This window comes from Archocentrus centrarchus, chromosome 1 (assembly GCF_007364275.1).
Source record: "Archocentrus centrarchus isolate MPI-CPG fArcCen1 chromosome 1, fArcCen1, whole genome shotgun sequence".
Taxonomy (NCBI): Eukaryota; Metazoa; Chordata; class Actinopteri; order Cichliformes; family Cichlidae; genus Archocentrus; species Archocentrus centrarchus.
Genome location: NC_044346.1, coordinates 29338647 through 29358994, shown reverse-complemented (window position 1 = coordinate 29358994; position 20348 = coordinate 29338647). Strand labels below are relative to the sequence as shown.

The window sequence follows — 20348 nt, the reverse complement described above, 5'->3', positions numbered from 1 at the left end:
TTTCATCTCCTTTGGTTTTAACTTGTGGTTTGAATCATTTTTACAAGTTGATTTTTAGTTTTAATGAGTGTTTTATTGAATTTCTATTTCCTTTATGGATTAAAATTATGGATTTTTACTATTGTACGAGAGTGCAGTGAGTAGAAACGTGGGCCAGGAGTGATTTGTGACAGCAGTATAGCAGCACGAAAGGGACGGTTTACAAAACGGTAGAGTATTGATGGATGGTTTGGAGATGCGGGCACTGGAAAAAGTCAGGATCACTCTTACTGTCTTGTTGTTTCTTAATTATGCTGTTAATTTACTTGCTTACGTCTACTGATTTAATTTTACATTAGATATAAATGTCACGCTTTGTACAGCATTTTATCTTTTCACCTGGAATGAAATGTGATATATAATAAAGTTTTACTTGCTTACATCTTGCCAGTTATCTGATATGTACCACTGAATAGCCACTGATGAGTAGAGTAACAAGACCCCGTAGGACATAAATGTGGGGCAAAGACCATGTTTGTGTGGGACAATGTGGGGCAGATTACTAATATATAAAATGATATGCAGTTCACTTGGGCTCCCTGCTGATGCAAAATATTGCACTGCAGTCCTGTTAATCTTTAATCTAGTTAATAAAGACTCATTGCAGTCATTTTGGGGGGTTGTTTTGTTTTCCTTTTTGAACAGGCTGGAATGATATGAAATGTTTTAAAGAGCTTCTTCTCTTGCAAAGCACAACGGAATTACTGTCTTGTTGAAAATTGTATCTGCTATATACACACATTTATTCTGAATACTGAAGGCATATGAACATTATTGTATTTTATTCACAACTTTCAAGATATACACAAAATTTCACATGGTTATTTGGATAGTGCATACATGAAGAACAAAGTCTGGAGGTCAGAAAATACATAGCATTGAAACCAACCCACGCTAGTTTGATGAAATTATCTATGAAAGCTACACTAAATAATTACTTGTTGCCTTAACTGAAAAAAAGGGAAGATCTTATTTGATTGAAGTCAAACGTGGCAGATTATTATCATTATTTGGTTGCTGGCCACTGTGCCATTTGATAGACACATACAATCTTTTTAAGGTCATGCATTCCCGGTGATGGGGCACGGTGTGGCAGAGTCTCCGAGCTATAAATAAACTGCTGAAGGTAGCAGAGAGGCGAAGGCGAACATCAAGCCAAGAAGAAAAGTCCCTGGCATCAGTGCCGGGCTGACACTTCCTAATGGGAAATTAGAAAGGCGTTCACAGGTAAGGTTGATTTCAAACAAATGACAGCAAGACTGGAGAGTGATTAGAAAGTTTGCTCAGAAACATTGACTATGTAATAAGAGTGATCACTGAAAACATGGAATTGGGTATGCAAATACTGTCTTTGTAATTTGCAATTTTGATAGCTGACATGGCTTCACAAAATAATTTCTTCATCTCTTTCTAAATGTTGTCTAAATACATTAACAGTGTAACATTACTGTAAGGCATTTAAAGCGCAGTTAAAGCTTTGACAACTGTATATAATGCACTTACTTGTACATCTCTCATACTCTTTGTAGATGCCCATTTTCTCACTGGTTTTGACAGACTTCAGCAGTTCAGTGCTCACATTCCCTTTAAGATACAGACAAAGTAGTAATGCTTACTTCCTCATGTACTATGACAGTACAAGTTGTTATCTCTGTTTTGTTACACTTGATAGTTACTGTGGGATCCATTGGGTTATGAAATGTGAATCTCTGTTGTTCTAAAAGTTATGTTTTCCTTTAAGTCATTTGGATCACAACATGCCTATTTTGGCATCAATCAGTATAAATAATGCTATGCAACCAATTTACATGCGGCGGATGAAGAGCTTCATGTTTTTATTCAAACGCAAATAATCTAACGGTGTCCTTCTGGGAAATTATTGGAATAGTAAACTCTTCACCTTTGGGGAGACCGCTGAGAGTATAAATGCCTGTCCTGTGCTATAGTGTGTGAAACCTGTCTGCAGATTCTCCTCTGTTACCCCCTGGGACAAAGGAAGGGACAGAAAATGAAACACCCAATCAACTCCAGTATCAGGTTACTAGGCCATTTTTTCAGGTTTTCTGAAGATTTTCAATACCCATTATTGTTCATTGTATTGATGTGCTGACAAATAGCTTGCCCAGCGTGAAGCGGCGGAACCATTTATAGACTTAGCACCGTAAAATTCACACAAGACTCACATTAATCATGAAAATAGAGACAAGCGAACACTGGGGGACATAAACGGAAAGGACAGGCAGGGAAACACAAAGGAAACAAACAAACAAACAAAATGATTACAAAATTCATCACTAGCATAACTATAAAGTTAAAACAGGAACCAAAGATTCAACAATATTCTACAACATAGAGCGCTGAAACAACAGTGAAACCAACCCAAAACTATATATTAAATGATAAACTAAAATATAACACATATTAAATTATAGTAGATAATATAATATTAAATAATTAACAAGAATAAAAAAGTCTAAAAGGACTCAAAGGCTTGGGACCAGAACCAAGGATCATGATAGAAGTTCTGAGAAAAGGAGAAATAAATTATAAGTATTGTTTTTAATAATCGCTACCTGTGGGGTACAGTAGTTTCTAGGTTAATTCCAGTGATTCTCAGAGGCTGTAATTTGTGCTAGTGTTTTTTAACTGAATGGTGAAGAAAATGTATTATGTCTCCTAACCAAACACAAGCTCAGGTTTGATGTATCAGCTAAGCTGTTTATAATATGCTGAGAATGTGGATTTGCAGTATGAAGTTTAACTGAAATAGAGAAGAAAACCTGATATTCAAGCCAAGGACGGGACAATTGCTGGTGTGACACCTCATTCCCTCATGATACATAAGTGAAAATGAATCATAGTAGCATGTTAGTAGTGTAATGACTCAACTTGGTGTGACACCTACAAGTGTAAGCGTCACAATTGTAATTTGCTTAGAAGTTATTTGTGGAAAGGCCAATGCTAATGGTAGCATTATGTTGAATTTGAGATGTAATTGTGTAGTTTCGCCACTAGGGGGAAATAGCGCGGGTGGTATTCGGTGCTGTGGGGCTTCCGGGCTTCAGACGAGGAAGAGCCTGCAGACCGAACGCAACTGATGTCTCCCGTCTCTATTTCTTTCTGTGTGAAACAGACCCCACCAGAGGTCTGTAACATTGGCATTGTTGACAGTGCTGACCATGCTTTATGCATATCTGGAGTTTAGGAATATTACATTGAAATTGGTGAACATTCACCATCAAAATCCACGACTAACATTGTCATTACACACAATGCTATTTGACCCAAAATATCTTAATTACCTTTTCAGAATAATAGACATGGTAATTAGCTGATGTGGCCTGTTTGATAGTTTAACATGTGGACAATTACTTGCTAACCAATTGTCCATCATAATAAATGTTCATAACAAAATAATCATCATTGTTGTGTATGATATTGGATCCCATAAACACTTTTCAAGCAGACAACTGGAAGTTTCACACAGCAACCATGATTTATTGTTTTTTTCACACAGGCGGTTCTCTACCCCAAAGCGCCCTCCTGTGGCGACTGGTTATTTTCTTCCAACTACAACTTAACAATACAACCAACCTCCACCACACAGGAGCACCGTCACTACAACATTAACTCAAAACCCTCTTTACTCTATGGGTTCAATGCTTCTGTGTCTGGAACACCACAGCTCTTCCCCTGTAAAATCAATACTTCTCCATCCATTGAACATTTTCAGTTATTGATTTTTTTTTTTCTTTTCTTTTGTTTTTTTAACACAAACAGAAAAAAAAACTTATTTTTCCTCTTCCTTTCTTTTCTCACATTTACAATCTCAATTCCAAGTTCAGTCTTTCAGGAGGCCGCCGGTTTCTCACTGGGCGAGTGTTCCCTTCGACTGTAGGTGATGGCAACTCAGTTGGCTGTGTTCCCACAGTGCTTTCTTCCCTTTGTTGATCCACATCTTTGTTTGTATCGAGATCATCACAATCCCAAAAAGTTCCACCACAAGAGTCTGTTTTGGTCAGCTGAGCTGCGTTTCCATTTACCCCCAACATCTGATTTACATGCTTTTTTACACATTTCCCATTCAGTTCAACACTGTAAGTTACAGGACCCAGAATTTCTTGTACAACTCCATTCAACCACTTCTCCCCTCCCCTGTAATTCTTTACCAAGACAGGTTGACCTACAGCGAAGACCCTGACACGGGGCAAAAGTGGGTCTGTTTTGTTTTGCATTCTCTGGGAAAACTGAGGTCTTATTAGTGACAGTCGCGTTCGAACTTGTCTTTTCAGAAACAACTCCGCTGGAGTTTTTCCTGTTGTTGTGTGGGGCATGTTTCTGTACCCTAAGAGAAAATTTGCAACACAGTGCTCCAGTGTCATGCCACCAACAGCTCGATTCTTTGCCAGTGACTTCTTAAGATTTTGGACTAATCGCTCAGCTAATCCATTACTGGCAGGGTGGTATGCAGGCGATTTAATGTGCTGCACTCCATTTTTTTTTAGAAATGACTCAAACTCTTGCAACACAAACTGAGGCCCGTTATCTGTTACAACTTCTTTTGGTAACCCGTAAGCTGCAAACAACGTTCTCAATGTTTCAATGGTTTTAGCAGATGTAGTAGTATGCATAGGAATAACCTCTGGCCATCTAGCATAGGCATCTATCAGTACCAGGAACATCTGCTTGCGGTCCTCTGCAAAATCAAGATGTATCCTTTCCCACGGACTGGAAGCCCATTTCCATGAATGTACTGGTGCAGTACAAGGCACACTACGTTGCTTTTGGCAAATGGCACACTCACTGACTTCCCTTTCAATGCACTCATCTACTGCTGGCCACCAAAACAAACTTCTGGCAAGGGATTTCATCTTAACTATTCCCCAGTGGTGTTCATGCAGTTCAGCGAGCAACTGGTTTCTGAATCTTTCAGGAACTACGACACGTAGCCCCCACAGCAGACAATCATCCTCAACTGTAAGCTCAAATCTTCTCTGAAAATAAGGCTTCAGCAAATCATCCTGTACATGTTTAGGCCAGCCAGTCAACACCAACTGTTTCACCACTTTCAATACAGAATCTCTGTCTGTTTCTTTCGCTATCTCCCTTTCAGTGAGAGGTAACTCTTCAAGGTAAGATACTTTGTAAATGGGGTTTGACACCACATCTACATTCAGTTTCATTGGTAGCCTTGATAAGGCATCTGCATTACTATGCTGTTCAGATCTCTTGTACTGAATCTCGTACTTGTATGCAGCCAGGATTAGAGCCCACCTTTGCAACCTAGCAGCAGCTAGTGTAGGTACACCTGTTTTTGGTCCTAAAATTTTCAGTAATGGTTTGTGGTCTGTCACCAAAGTGAATTTCCTTCCAAAAAGGTAGTCATGGAACTTCATAACACCAAACACCAACCCAAGTGCTTCTTTTTCAATCTGAGAGTAGTTCTGTTCAGTCTTGGTTAACATTCTTGATGCAAATGCAATCGGTCTTTCACTTCCATCTTTCATTTGGTGACTGATTACAGCACCAACTCCATAAGGAGATGCATCACATGCTAAGATAATTGGCAACTCTGAGTCAAAATGCACCAAAACTTTGTCAGATTGCAGTGCCCTCTTTGCATTCTCAAATGCATCTTGACAGTTTTCTGACCAAATCCAGTCTGCATCTTTGTGCAGCAATGCTGACATCGGCTGGATCAGGGTGGATAAGTTTGGAATAAACTTCCCATAATAGTTTAACAGAGCCAAGAACGACCTAAGTTCAGTTACATTTCTTGGGACTGGGGCCTTCTGAATGGCAGTTGTCTTTTCCTTCATGGGATGAATACCTGTGGCATCAATGACATGTCCTAAGTAGGATACACTGTCTTGCATGAACTCACATTTTTCTTGCTTTACTCTGAGATTGTAGCCTTCTAGCCTCTTAAGAACTTCCTTTAAGTTAGCCAGGTGGCTTTCTGCATCTTTACCAGTTATCAAAATATCATCAAGATAGCAGATAACTCCATCCATGCCCTGAAGCACCTGATCCATTATTTTCTGGAAAATTGCAGGGGCACTTGCAACACCATAGGGCAACCTGTTGTATCGATACAACCCCTTGTGAGTGTTTATTGTCAGGTAATGCCTAGAGCTTTCCTCCAACTCGACTTGCTGGTAGGCCTGGGATAAGTCTAGTTTGGTGAATTTCTGACCTCCTGCTAATTTTGCAAACAGATCTTGAGTTCTTGGGAGTGGATACTGATCCACTTTTAACCAGGGATTTATGGTGACCTTGTAGTCTCCACATAATCTTGCACTGTCATCCTTTTTAGGTATACACACTATTGGAGCGGCCCACTCACTGTAATTAGTAGGTGAAATAACCCCTTCCGCCTCCAATTTAGTCAGTTCCCTTTCCACAGCTTCTCTCAGTGCATAAGGCACATTTCTGGGCTTATGGAACTTTGGTACTGCTTCGGGTGCTACATACAACTTGGCTTTAATACCATTCAACTTGCCAAGCTCAGGTTTGAACACTGATGCATACTTGGTGCATACGTCTTCCACTGTTTCTGGAGCCACTCTATTCACTTGTGACCAGTCCAGCTGCAACTGGCTAATCCAGTCTCTACCCATCAAAGTGGGGCCGCTTCCTTTTACAACTAGCAGTTCTAGTTTTTTAGTGGTCTCTTGACATTTTACTTTTGCCATAAATTTACCCATCAGTTGCAATGATTCTTGGCTGTACGTTTTAAGTACACAATTTGCTGCACTAAGTTTAACTGACTTAAATCTGCGCTTGTACAGCTTTTCGGATATCACTGACACTGCTGCACCAGTGTCTAGTTCCATTTTCACTCTTGAACCATTTATACTGACATACACGTAATAAGGTTTTACAACATCACCATTACCTGTGTTAATTTCAAACAGACCAAAATCGGGACTGTCTAATGTCACAACTGGATCATTGTCAGAGTTCGGTGCAGCCTCCATTTTATCCTGCACCAAAACATCGCTGGCCACTCTGTCTTCTCTGTTGTGGTGTGACAGGAGTTGCATGCCATCTCGATCTCCCTGAAACTTGTGAGCGCTGCCTCGATCTGCACTCTGGGGCGGCTTAAGATCACTGACACCAAGGCAGGACTGGTGCGTGAAAACGCTGGGACGCCTTTTCTCCATATCCAGATGCATGGCTCCCTTGGTCGTCGTGGAATAGCCTCCTTCCTTGCGTGAGCGACAGGCTTTGGCTATGTGTCCTTTCTTTTTACACTCATGACACTCGCTTGCCTTAAACCTGCAGTCGTTCGGGCTGTGACTCTTTCCACCGCAACGATAACAGGGCTTCCCGACAGCTGCACATTTCTCCGTAGCTTCACGGTACCTTGCCTTAGCTTTCTTGTCCACTATGTGAGCCTTGAAAGCTTTCTGTGCAAATTGCTGTGCACTGTCCTTGGTTACCTCAAAAGAGAGCGCCATTTCTACAGCAAGCGGGAGTGTCAAGTCTTTGGTGTGCGCGGTGCTGAGCAGCCGATCTCTCAGCTCACTGCTCTTGACCCCACAGACAAATCTATCACGCAGTGCTTCATCTAAGAAGGTCCCAAACTTACATGTAGCCGCTAACTTTCTTAAGCTGGCCACATACTCACTGATCGTCTCGTTGTCTTTTTGGTTTCTCCCGTGAAACTTGCACCTTTCTGCAATGAAATTGGTCTTCGGTACGTAGTGCCGCTGAAGCAAATTCACCAACTCCTCGTAGGTTTTTTCCGACGGTTTATTTGGTGCACATAAATCCATCAACAAGCTATGTGCTCGTTTCCCTACCACTGTGAGAAACACCGACTTAGTTTTCACCTCTTTAGTGTCCAAGCTGTTTGCTGCAAAATACTGCTCGAGACGTGCACGGTAGTTGTCAAAACTTTCCTCACTTTCCTCGAAGTGAAAGTCTTCTGGCTTTCCAAACGCCATTTTCTTAGCTCCGGTTCGGCGGTCCTTTCACTCACCAAAGCTCGGCTTTTCGTTTTACAGTCCTGGGTTGCCTCGATGGAGTCGCTCCGTCCGCGGACTCTGTGTCTTCCAACTTGAAAATCCCATCCTCGTCGCCAAAAGTCTGTTGTGTATGATATTGGATCCCATAAACACTTTTCAAGCAGACAACTGGAAGTTTCACGCAGCAACCATCATTTATTGTTTTTTTCACACAGGCGGTTCTCTACCCCAAAGCGCCCTCCTGTGGCGACTGGTTATTTTCTTCCAACTACAACTTAACAATACAACCAACCTCCACCACACAGGAGCACCGTCACTACAACATTAACTCAAAACCCTCTTTACTCTATGGGTTCAATGCTTCTGTGTCTGGAACACCACAATCATAAAGTGAGAAAAAAAAGTGTCAACTTGGCTTTATTCCACATGATCTCATAAAGCAGAAGACATTCTTGACAACTTTCCTGAGTTTGGACTTAGCTTGCCAAAGACACGACTGCCTGCCAACACATAACAATCAGGAAATGCGTTACACACATCATTCAAACGCTTGTATTGTCTCATTTAGATTACTGCTCTGTTGTTTGGTCCAATACATCATTAAGCAATATTAAAAAAAATTACAACTGGTGCAAAATAAGGCAGGATGTGGTAAATGTGGTATCAGGACAAATGTTGCTAAAAAAAAAAGCATAATCAGCTTTCCTGGTTACGGGTGAAGGACAGACGTTTGTATGCACTGACTAATATTTTAAGCAATATTATTACAGTAAAAAAAAAAATTAATGTTTTACAAGAAACTAGCATTTAGCAAAGTTACCCATGATTACCAAACAAAGCACGCGGTTGGATTGTCTTTCACTCTGCCAAAAGGTAAAACTAGTTCAAGCCATTGTACAGTGATGTTTAGAGCAATGCATGAATCACTACCACAAAACATTAAACAACGTACTGCTTACAGTTTTAAGAAGCAACTGAAAATAAACTATAAAAATAATTTATCATTTTAATAGATGTATCTGCATGTTTGTATATTTATGAAAGTCGAGATGTTATTGTACATGTATGTGTTTTATGTATGTTTGTATAAGAGTATCATAGTACAAGACAAAGTGGAGTACACTCTGAATGAAGGTGTAACGTTTTTTATGTAAATGTAATTTGTTTTTTTGTTGTTTTTTTTTTTTTTAATGTAAACTGACCCCCGGAAGAATAGCCGATGCAGCATGCTGCTGATGCTAATGGGATCTTAATAAGCATAAACATAAACACCACATTTGTTTAAGGAGTACAGCAGGATGTCATGTGTTTCATCTACTTACTGGTATTGTGTACCCATAGGTACCCATTACTTTTAAAATACTTACAGTATAAGTTACTCATTCAACTACTTTCTTGTTTGGCTATAACTCCAGTTAAGTGCCACTTGAAACCTGCTCTCTCTACATATGTAACACTTAGTCCAAGCTAACAACGCAAAGACTCATGAAAGATTACACTCAAACTCACAGGAGGTTTTATTACCAGAAGTCCTATAAAGAAGTGAAATGCATTAACACTGTCATGGTCCCGGGCTGCGTGTCCACGGTTTGGTGTTTAGGTTTTGTTTTCACTGAGTTATGTTCCAGTTTGTTTTTCATCTTAGTTCCTGTTTTGTTATTCGTTATTGTTAAATTTTGGTTTTGTTCTCTTTGTTCCTGTCTCCCCTGCGTCTGTGTTCTTGTGTCTGTTTTGTCCTTTTGTCATGTCTCTGACCTCCTGTGTTTTTGTATTGAGTTTTATTCCCAGTGTTGTGACTAGTCTGTGTCTCTGTCCCGTGTCTGTGTTTCTCTTTGTCTGTTTCCTTGTGTCCTGGTCCCTGTTTAGTTTCCTCTGTGTGCCAATCCTCTTTGGTGTCAAGTTTGCATGTACCTTGTTTGGTTACTTCCTGCCACTTAGTTTTTGGATTTAGTTCTGGCACCTGTCCAGCTTCAGTGTAGCTGAGTTTATTGTTTCATGTCACTCCTTAATAAACCACCTTTAAGTTTACTTCTGGCTTTAAGTTTACACATGCATTCAAGGTTACACCACAAAGTAAGCGTAGCCTGCCTAAGATAAATTGCTGCAAGATCATAAGGGATCAAAAGTGTACTGACACCACACTAGCCTCTACTAGGAGGTGCTGAGGGTGTATATTTCTTTATATTTTCATCAAGATTCATAGAAAAAGATATTCATATTAATGTCCTCATGTCTTCAAATTTTTGATTTATTTATTTTTTGCTGACAATTTGGTTGTGGTACACAGAGGTTGGATTAAATTCATTCTGCCTTACCAGATACCATGAAGTTGACTTGCTGACATGTTCCATTGGCTACAGTCTGGGGAGATATGGGCAATATGGTAACTCTTGCTAGGTCCATTTGCAGCACTTCAGCTACCCTCCTACGGAAGTCATATCTGGACATAAAGAAATATAACATTGCCTTTAAAGCCATACTGACGCTTGAATTGTACACTTGATCAAAAAGTTATACAGGGTTGTATTTACCAGAACAGTTTTATAGAATGTCTTCCCATATGTCCAAGCAGGCAAGCATTTAAAGTGTCTTTAGAGATTTAGGATGAGCTGAGAGGGTATTCATCATACAGTGTGTTGTAATTACACTCACCGGCTGAATGCATTCACGCTGCGAAAGGTCTGCTCAGCTGACGGGGATTCAGGGAGGATGTCGGCACATGCAATGATGCTTCCTTCATTTTTCAGCACTAAAGATCTGTAGACCACTAAAAACGGGTGTGCGCGCGCACACACACACACACACACACACACGCACACACGTAGGCACACACACAAAATAAACTTAACAATTATACTTAAAGTAATGAACTCATTTACTTTAAATCTGCTATTACCACTGATCACATATTGTGACTCATTTCACCTGTGCTGTCCCCAGAGAGGTGGATAATGCTGTCAGTGTAGAATTCTCTCTGTGTCAGGTGAATCATGCCATGCCTCACAGATATTTCCCCTACCACACAACTCAGTGAGTTTTCTAGAGAACAGCTGGAGCTCTGAAAGGGGAAGAGAAAGAAAGAAGTGTTCTGCACATTTATCACAATTGTGGCACGATAATCATGGGTGGTTTTATATATATATATAGTTTTGTTCCTGGTTAGGAACCCCATTGTAGAAAACTTCCTTTTCTACAACGCTTTAGAGTTTAGTGTTGTACTATAGAGTATAAATAAACAAAATGGACTCCAGGAAGTGTTTAAATCTGAGAGGGGTAACATTACAATCCACATCTTACATGCTCACATGTGACCTTTTGGAGAAGAAATTGTTGAGATTATTAGATGTTGTTATGGTCAAAGAACAGTAATTAGTATATTTCTCCACCTTTTTTTTTTTTTTAAACATGTCTGTCATGTTGTAATTATAATAATTTAAGCTGGTTTAACTTTGGCATGATCATTTCTGAAATGAGTTGTCATATAAAGTCAGTGGCCTTATGTGTATATATTAAGTTTTTAGCACCTTGCTATTATTGTATGAATTTAAATACCCCACAACAAACAGAAATATTACAAACACAACATCAAAAAACATGAAAATCCAAAAATAATGATGATGTAAATAAGAGGAAGCGTGCTAATTATATTTACACTTTAAATTTCTCAGCTACAGTGCAGCGCTGTGAGGTTAAATTCAATGAAAAAACAAATTTCCAAACTCAGGATGTTAAGAAACTTTGAAAGATAATAAAAAAAAAACTGAAATTTTGACAAAAATAGAGGAAGAATTGGACTCATAATGGCACCTTTTTGCAATATGTGTCTCCAGACCCCAGTGAAACTAACATCATTGGGAAACAGCAACCCTTCAGAACTTCCTTCAATTCTATAAAGAACAAACCACCAGACGAACACCTCTTTTCTTCCACTTTATTTACTTTCATTTTCTTTGCTCTTAGTGTTTTGTTTCTTTTTTAGTTTGTTTTTGATATCCTTTTCGACCTGGATAATATCATGATCTCACCGTTGATGTCATGTTGAAGGGATTGAATGTGTCTCCCACGCTGTTGCATCCAGTGTCAATATGATTGTTTGTGATGAACAAGGATGCCGCAGTTGTCTGCAGTTTGGCATAAAACACAAGTGTGAGAATGATTTATTTTAACACCTTCGTGTGAGTTTCGGTTTGTCGAATTCACACAAAAATGCAGAGCAAAACACGCTTGTGATGAATGAATGCATATTTTCGACACAGATTTTCAATCTCCTCCAAATACTGCTGCATACTGCTGAATTTCACTTGTCGTTCATATATGTAAATTATATAAAGCTGTACATACGCTTCCCCTTGCTGAGTGAAGGTTCACTTCCAGAGTAACATCGCTGCTGCTCCCATCAAGAAACACCTGCTGGTGCTGGGATGAAAAAAGCAAAGACTGATCTGAATGTGTACTTCCATAATCAGTTCATTTACAGCTAAATACTTGCTCTGCTGAAACACAAAAGCAGTTTAAATGGACAGAGTGGAGACTTTTGTAAATTACATACATACTGTTGTAATTGTAAAGGCATTTTCCACACTTAGCTTTTGATTCTCAGTTTATCCGAGAAAAAACACTATATTTTGTTGAAGGACATTGATTACCCAAACTGCCTTCTTCTCCTTAACCACAGAAGCTGTTTTGAGATACTACAAGCTCTTCTCCATCAGTGTAACGCAGAGCTCAGTATGGTGCCTCTGAAGGGCAGCTGCCAGAGACAGCTGTTCCCTTAGTGAGCTTCCTAGTTCGGTGAAACTGCATGTACCGTTAGCCAGCAGATGGATGCTAAGCTAATGATCTCGTCCCCCCCTTCTCACTGCTTCCTGTTGCAAGCCATCATAGGAATAATGAATTCAGTGTCTGTCCAGTGCAGCAGAAATACACTGTCATGTTTTTCTGGCAGCTTGGCTCCTAATAAGTTAGAAATGATCAAGAAACGATTCTTGTGCTCTCGGGTTACCAAAGAAAAGAATTTGATCATGATCAGTTCCATCTATTTCTGTCAAACTGGTCTTACTACAGTATTTTACACAGTGTGAATAAGAACACCAAGCTTAACTTGTGAAATTACTAGTGAGCAACATATAAATCTGGTGTTAAATGAGTGTAGTACATAGTCCCTGACCAGTCTGATTAGATAGAAATTAATTGCTGAATATCCAAAAATGAACTGTTTACTGTTACTGCAAAAACTAATTATATTGTTTTGTTTGTTTTCCACTTTGTATATATTTACTTGTTAAATACTTCATATAAATGAGAGACTTGTAGTGGTTACTGTTTGTAATAGAAATGAATTGTAATCCTTAGACAAAAAGAACAGAACTGTTTTGTTTAAAATTTTAACCATGTTAAAATTTGACATAAGCACTAAAGACAAACTGTTGTGATTCTTACCAGTCTGACTGTCCCCGTCACTGTACCAGTAAAGACAGCCTTGGCAGTAATCCACTGACCATCTGTGGTTCTGTCAGCCAAGATGTCAGCACACCTAATTCTGTCAAAACACATATGCAGGGAACCCCAGAAAAACACAATCAAGATGGGAAAAAGATATCATAGTCTGACATCTCTGAGGAACTTCTCCATCACAACATTTTGCTGAGTAATTATCTTTGAATGCGTATCTTTGTCTGCGTCTGTGATATTTTATCCTGTTCCCCTCAAGAACTAAGAGACATTTTTTTGTTTCTGTGCCAGAAATCTGCTTCTCAACTTACATATCTGGTAATTCTGCACAAGGATCAGTGACTACTCAGACCTGTCACTTATTAGAACTGTCACAATAAATACTAAACATTATTAAAGAGCAGAGTGTTTATAGTGTTAATCATTTGTTCTTTAGAAAAAGAAATGTGTATATGTACATGAATATCTGTATAAAAAATTTATTGGCTTCTTTTTTTCATGTTAATTCTGTGCTGTGTTATGTTCTGTGTCACTAGTAAGAACAGAAATAGCAAAGTACACTTTCTCACCTTGATCCACTGACATTGTGAACCACCAGTGACCTTCCCACTATGCTGTAAGGTCCACTCATTAACATGTCGGGGTCCGTGTATACAGCCTCAAAGTTGTTTTGACCATTAAGCATCCCGAACTTCCCGCTGATATCTCCCATCTCATACTGGTCCACAGTGCCAGCTCCAGGTGCAGGGGACTCTGATACATTCCAGGCTAGTGGGTTGAAGTGACCCTGGATGTTTGCATTTGAGCAAGGCTCTACACTGCCAGGTATGAGGGGCAAAATGTGAACATGGTAACCACCAGCTATGGAGTTCAGGTTCATTAAAGAAACATTTATAGTTGTGGGACCTTGTGGGACAGCCTGGGAGAAATACAGCTGGCCATCAGAAACTCCAGGACCAAACCAGCTACCTAAGCTAGCTTTGGGAACGTGCACCATCGTAACATTGGCACAGGCTATTCTTGGCCCTCCTTTTTCTGCTTGATGGATGACCACAGAATGGCCAATAATGCCTGGCTTGGGCAACCAGGAGGTGACATCAGTGAAGAAGTATTTTGCAGCCACCACCTCTACCGTGGTGCCAAGATCAATGGTACCATGTTTGCTAGAGAGGTCTCCCACCTCGCAGGAGAAGGGACCAGATGGGTTACAGTGGAGGGAATAACTGCTGTCTTTGCTGATGTTAAAGGGGTTCCAGTGATCTCCTGTTGTGCTGCAGCGGCCATCATCATCATCCCTCTCTGAGCTAATGGGGTAGCTGTGAACATGCCAGTTGTGGTGTCTGGTTGGTGTTGTAGGATTTCCATATGCCAAATTCATAAATATGGACACATCAGAGAGAGGGTTGTTCACCAGCTGTGTGAACCAGATCTCACCAACCACAGGGCTTTGAAATATGGCTCTGCCAACAATAACCTCACCGGGATAGCTGATGCTGGCACAAGCGTACCTTAAACCATTTGGTTGGTGAATGACGACTGAGCGGCCTACAATGCTGTTCGTTCCAAACAGTGGAAGACTGAAGTCTTTGAATGTCATGTCCACCATATTTCTACCTGCTAGGGTCACGTGCTTGCCACTGAGGTCACCCACCTCATACATGTCATGTGTTGACCCTGGCACTTTGGGGTATGTTGGATCACTTCTGTTTATATTGAACGGATTCCAGTGGTCACCCACATTATTATTTGAACACCGGCTTGATCTTGACCTGACAGGAAAGTTGTGGACGTGGTAAAAGGCAACTTTATTCTGTAAGTTAGTCAGGTTCACGCTCAACTCTGTGACATCAAAAGGGGAAGCCTGATGAAAACTAAAGTATCCTTTGATCCCGTTCATGTTCACATCAGCTCTAACCTGCTTTTCTGGCACATTATATATCTGAGCACACCTGAAACTTGACCCCATTTTAAGGAGAAGAAAGTTATTTGTGGTGTTGAAGCTAGTAGGGTCCAGACGGGATTTATGGAGGTGCAAAGGGGTCCCAACCTGTATGACACCCAGACTGGTCACAGCTGCAGAATTCAAGCTTCCAAGTAGATTATCACAGTTTGCAGCAGCACTTGTAGCTCCATAGAGAGTGACATTGGTTTGTGATGCATTAACCTGACCAATTGTCACAAGATCTGCAAGAACTCTAGGGCTGGCATGTCCTGTGTTAAGACGGATATAAATGTTACCTGCGATGGGCCCGTAGAACCTGGCCTGACTAGTTGAGAGGGTATGACCTTGACTTACAACTGTGCATACTTTAATTCCGTCACATGTTTGCAACAACAGCGAGAAGTCATCGAGGTTTGGTCTTTGCTCAAAGAGGTGGGACACATTGATGCTAGAATTTGAGGCAGGATCAGCTGTAAAGGTGAAGATACTGGAGCCGATATTTTCTTCAGAACAGGGCTGAGCAAAGTGGCCATACATGACAGGGAACTCGCTGAGGGAAAAGTTTAATGAACCACAGGATCCAACACCAGACACGTTGACAGTTGCCATCTGAGAAGTTGCGTCAAACTGCACCTGCCCAGTGACTCCTCCCATGTTCAGAGGTGCCAAAAACTGAACACAGGAAATGGAACCTAGAAAAGATGACAAGAAGGAGCCAATGGCAGTAATCAGCTTTACTACACCTGTCAATGCACAACCCTGTAAAAAACAAAAAGCTGATAAAAAACCTTGAGTTTGGATTCAACTGTATCATCAAAAGCTACAGTATCCAATGGTGTTTTTCTGGTCATAAAAATCCTTTAAAATGCATCAACCCCTTCTTCCTCGTGCAAATATTGCTTATCTCAAAAGTTTGACACTGTACTTATCTCCTGTTTTCCCGAGAAGTCTAATATTTAAAATACTGAGAGACCAAGTTTCCACAGCACACTTGTTGTTGATTACAAACATGCATAATGACCTCCACGCCCTCACATTTCATCACACTAGAAAAACACCCCATTTTTTTCTGTATGTGCATTAGACAGACATAAGCATTCTGCTTATGTAGGGATTTTCTGACAATGGCATGAAAAAACACAATTATTTACTCAAGCGTGACTGGTTTATTTAAGTGCCTGTGCCACAGTAGTCACCAAGCAAGTCAGAAAACAGAGTTACATAATATGAAAATTTGTTGACTTAAAAAATAAATTGGGTGGATAATTTTGTTGGGAGAGTGACTCTTATTCCATGTGTAGAAACACTTTTTTTTTTTTTTAACCTTTAACTTACTCTACTTGACCAAGTGTTTATAACACTTTGCTTGCATAAAGTAGAAATACTACTTCCCTTTGAGTTTCTGTTCTTGATTGTGTTACGAGCAGCTTTCATTTCTTCAGCCTTATTCAGACCGTGAGAGTTAAAATAGAAATCCTGCTTTCACAATGTGGTGTCCTGGTATCAAATGACTGGTAGTAGCTCTATTTCACTTAAATTCTAATAAAAAATGACACTATATCAATTCACAACGTAACAGAATCCCCCTCTTTGATCTTAAATTTATAGTATGAGTGTAATAGAGAAATCCTGAAGGTGGAACTTTGGAGAAAACAAAGCTTCTGTAGTCAAGAGGTTAGAAAATCTTCCATTCTTGAGTGTGAAATTTCAAGATGTTAAGTGTTGATATACCTTATCAACACTTAACATCTTGAGTGTGAAATTTCAAGATGTTAAGTGTTGATATACCTTATCAAAACAGACTCTAAAACAAAGGCCTTTTTGTGAGCTTTTTGTGGGTAATCTTTATACCATCCTGCTGTGACAAGCATCTTGTAACAGCTTTTGGAAATAAAGCGAGTGATACAGGTTGCAGTCAGTAACTTCAGTGCGGGAAATATGGATAATAAATTAAAATGCAGCATATTAAATATAGTGGACAGGCACTTAGAGAGTTCTTACTAATGTAACATCTCATAATTTCAAGCTACTTTGACATTCCCAGTAAGACATGCAGCATACTAGGGCTTTGAACCTGAGAGGCTCAGATAACTGCTGAATGAATGATCTCACAAGAGCTTAATCATTTCAAACAGTTGTTAACAGACTACAGTCAAACAGGACACAACTGAACATGGAGATGGGAACGCAGACTTGACAGAGGAAGAATTAAACTATATCAATTAAGGAACTAAGTGGACTACAGGGGGAAATGCATTAAACAAAATGACAATAAATAAATTATTCTTGATGTCCATTTGGCCTAACTGCAAAAGTCAAAGATTAAAAATTACTCACCAAGTAAAAAAAACAGCAGAATAGTCCTGAGAAGGCACATGTTGTCAGATTTGTGCAAAACACACAAGAAACAGAAAAAGTAGAAAGTGCAGGTTTGGGGGGAAAAAAAGGTAAGTCACAGCACAAGTTCAATGAGAGCAAATTAATGGGAGACTGCTGCTGTGTGTCCAAGTGCCTGCCACTCTAAGAGTGAGTCATGTGTGACTGGTTCTCAAAAATGTGCAGTCTCCCTTGTACTTCTGTTTATAAGCTGCAGTCTGCACTCAGCCTGTGATTGGTCTACGAGGAAACAGTACCTCATATATGTAGGCAGGGGAGGGATGGCTGGAGGTGGCCCGGAGTAGTGACAATGCTTCTCTTGAGGACAGACATAGGCATATAAAAGTACTTAATGGTCATAGTGATGTATTTTAAATTCATATTTCAGGGAACTTCCACTGCTGGTTGAATTTAAAGCATCTTATTCACTGGATCCACTATACTCTGTTATTCACATTACAAATAACCAATATGCACCATAATGTTTTAAAATAGTCTGTTATATTACAATTGATCTAGCCAAAGGCATAAAAGCACGTCAAGAAATACATGCAGCACACAGTAAAACTGAATAAAAGGAGCAAATACCCCCCCCTAACTTTTTTCCTTTTTTAATAGTGTCTGTGTAGGTCACCCCTCTAGGTCTTGGTAGTCTTAAGAGCTTGAAAAAGGCAACTGGACTTCTTTAAGTTTTTGAAGACATTTCACTTCTCATCCACGAATAGTGATGGGTCGGTCGCACACAATCCGGCTCCTGATAGTGAGCCGTTTCTTTTTTCTTTTTGTTCGTTTTTTTGTTTTGTTTTGTTTTGTTTTTTTGTGGAAGCCACACATGATTGGTTAAGATGTGTGTCTACATGGAGCAACAGGTTGGGGGGGCAGAGACACACAACACAGTGAGTCCACACAGATCAAACACAGAGGGAACGTCTCCTGCAAAGTTTGCTCAGAGACTGGAAAGAGTAAGAGGAAGTTGCCCTTTACAGAGGCTACATGCAGGAATGGTGAAGAAAAGCAATTAATTTTACACATTTTTTTTAAACTACAATCTGAGGAGCCGTTTGGGAGCCAAAAGAGCCGGCTCTTCTTTGGGAGCCGAGCCAAAAAAGCCGGCTCTCTGAAAAGAGCCGAACTTCCCATCACTATCCATGAGGCTTCTTCAGTTCTAAAACCAAAAGGTCACGAGTCTCAGGTATTAAAATCCTAGTGGTGATTGTCCCATTTGGAGATGGTAACTGACCCACATGTGTGCGTCATCACATGAGCCAAGGTGTGATAAAAAGTTGTGGGCCATTACCACAAGGAGTTTCAGGTGAAACCACTGGTTTTGCAGGTCTTGCTCCACCCTATCATGTTACCTACTGAAGTCACCTTTAATAGTGATGTGAATAATTAATAATTAATCAACTGATATTTTAATAAAGTTTTGGGGGAAAAAACTCAGAAAGCTTCATTTAAGAATAGCAGCCTAATGGCTCATCATTGTGAACTATTTGTGGCAGGCTATATAGCTCTTTATATATGTATTCAAGTCCCTTTGACGTAGTCTGGCATGAGGAAAAAAGTTAAAGACACCACACAGGTTGTTTAGATCACTGATGGCAGAGGCCTGAACAATGACATGACGGTGTCCTTGTCTCTGTTCATACTTAACACACACAAGATTGTCATTTGCACATGGATCCACATGCATGCAGAGAATAGGCAGCTAAATATAGGCAAAGGAAGCAGATACATTCAACTCATAGTATTGTTAGTTGCAGTATATATAGCATGAGGCGATCTCCTCCACATCACTTTTAAAAAAAAAAGTTCTATATCTTTCAATTAATTCCATTTATCTGTCCTTCTGCATGAATAAGTTGTCTTAACTGCAAAAAGTCATGTCAGCCAGGATTAAAGGTTGTCATTAAAATGTATTTAAAGGAGTTTGGATGCAGAGCCACAGTGTTATGGGCTGTTTTGGCAATCATTTCCCCATCAAAACATTTCAGATTGTTAGACATGTTATAAATAGATAGATAAAGCTTTAGGAACAAATGTGTTCATTTATTTCAAGTATTTCACTGGTTGACAAAAATACTAAAAAAAAAAAAAAAAAGTCTTTGCCAGTAGCAACAACTGCTTTACATGAACATTACCCAATTATAACTGTTATCTGATATATCTTAGAAGGTGGGAATTTATTTATTTATTTATTTTTTGTACAGACAAGGAAATGTTACTTTGCAGCGTAATTACATGGAAACTTACATTTCCAAATGTAAATTTCCAAAGAAGCACTCAAATGCCACTACAAAACATGCCGTCTGACAAGGGTGTACAGGGTGTTGCACAAATGACAAACTGCCTTTACAAATACTCTCAGAGATCATTGCTATGTGAAGAAGGCTCCAAGCAAGTCACACCTCCTTTATATGTGGTTACAAAGCTAACATTGAGCCGGCTTAGTCAACAGGATTCCCGTCTTATGTGCAAAGAATAGCTTTGTTTTTCTTTCTCTTTTGAAAAATACATTGATAAAAGCCTTTTGTTCTAGATGTTGGCAAAGCTTCGTGTTTTTAACC

The 20348-nt window shown here is 39.7% G+C and overlaps 1 protein-coding gene across 2 annotated transcripts; it reads right to left on the bottom strand.

Moving 5' to 3' along the window:
* Positions 1-858: 858 nt before the first annotated feature.
* cusr (Copper-only SOD repeat protein) lies at positions 859-17942 on the bottom strand. 2 transcript variants are annotated; one of them, XM_030739409.1, is made up of 10 exons: positions 17743-17942; positions 14033-16097; positions 13452-13551; positions 12354-12428; positions 12038-12133; positions 10938-11070; positions 10665-10779; positions 10328-10452; positions 1543-1623; positions 859-1237 (listed from the first exon to the last, which is right to left on the bottom strand). In XM_030739409.1, exons 1-10 carry the CDS (start codon positions 17780-17782, stop codon positions 1146-1148), a joined length of 2922 nt encoding a protein of 973 aa, XP_030595269.1. In that variant the 5' UTR covers positions 17783-17942; the 3' UTR covers positions 859-1145. The 2 variants fall into 2 exon arrangements, with proteins under 2 accessions (XP_030595269.1, XP_030595278.1); XM_030739418.1 differs by lacking the exons at positions 859-1237; positions 1543-1623; positions 10328-10452 and having other exon boundaries at positions 10665-10769.
* Positions 17943-20348: the final 2406 nt, after the last annotated feature.

Excerpts from the sequence above, each read along its gene's own strand:
- cusr (XM_030739409.1), bottom strand. The coding sequence starts at position 17,782 with ATGTGCCTTCTCAGGACTATTCTGCTGTTTTTTTTACTTG. Across the intron at positions 10,780-10,937 it reads CCTCTCTGGGGACAGCACAG|TGGTCTACAGATCTTTAGTG; the intron begins GTGAAATGAGTC and ends ACCCGTTTTTAG. Across the intron at positions 1,238-1,542 it reads AGAGTATGAGAGATGTACAA|GAAGTGTCAGCCCGGCACTG; the intron begins GTAAGTGCATTA and ends ATTTCCCATTAG.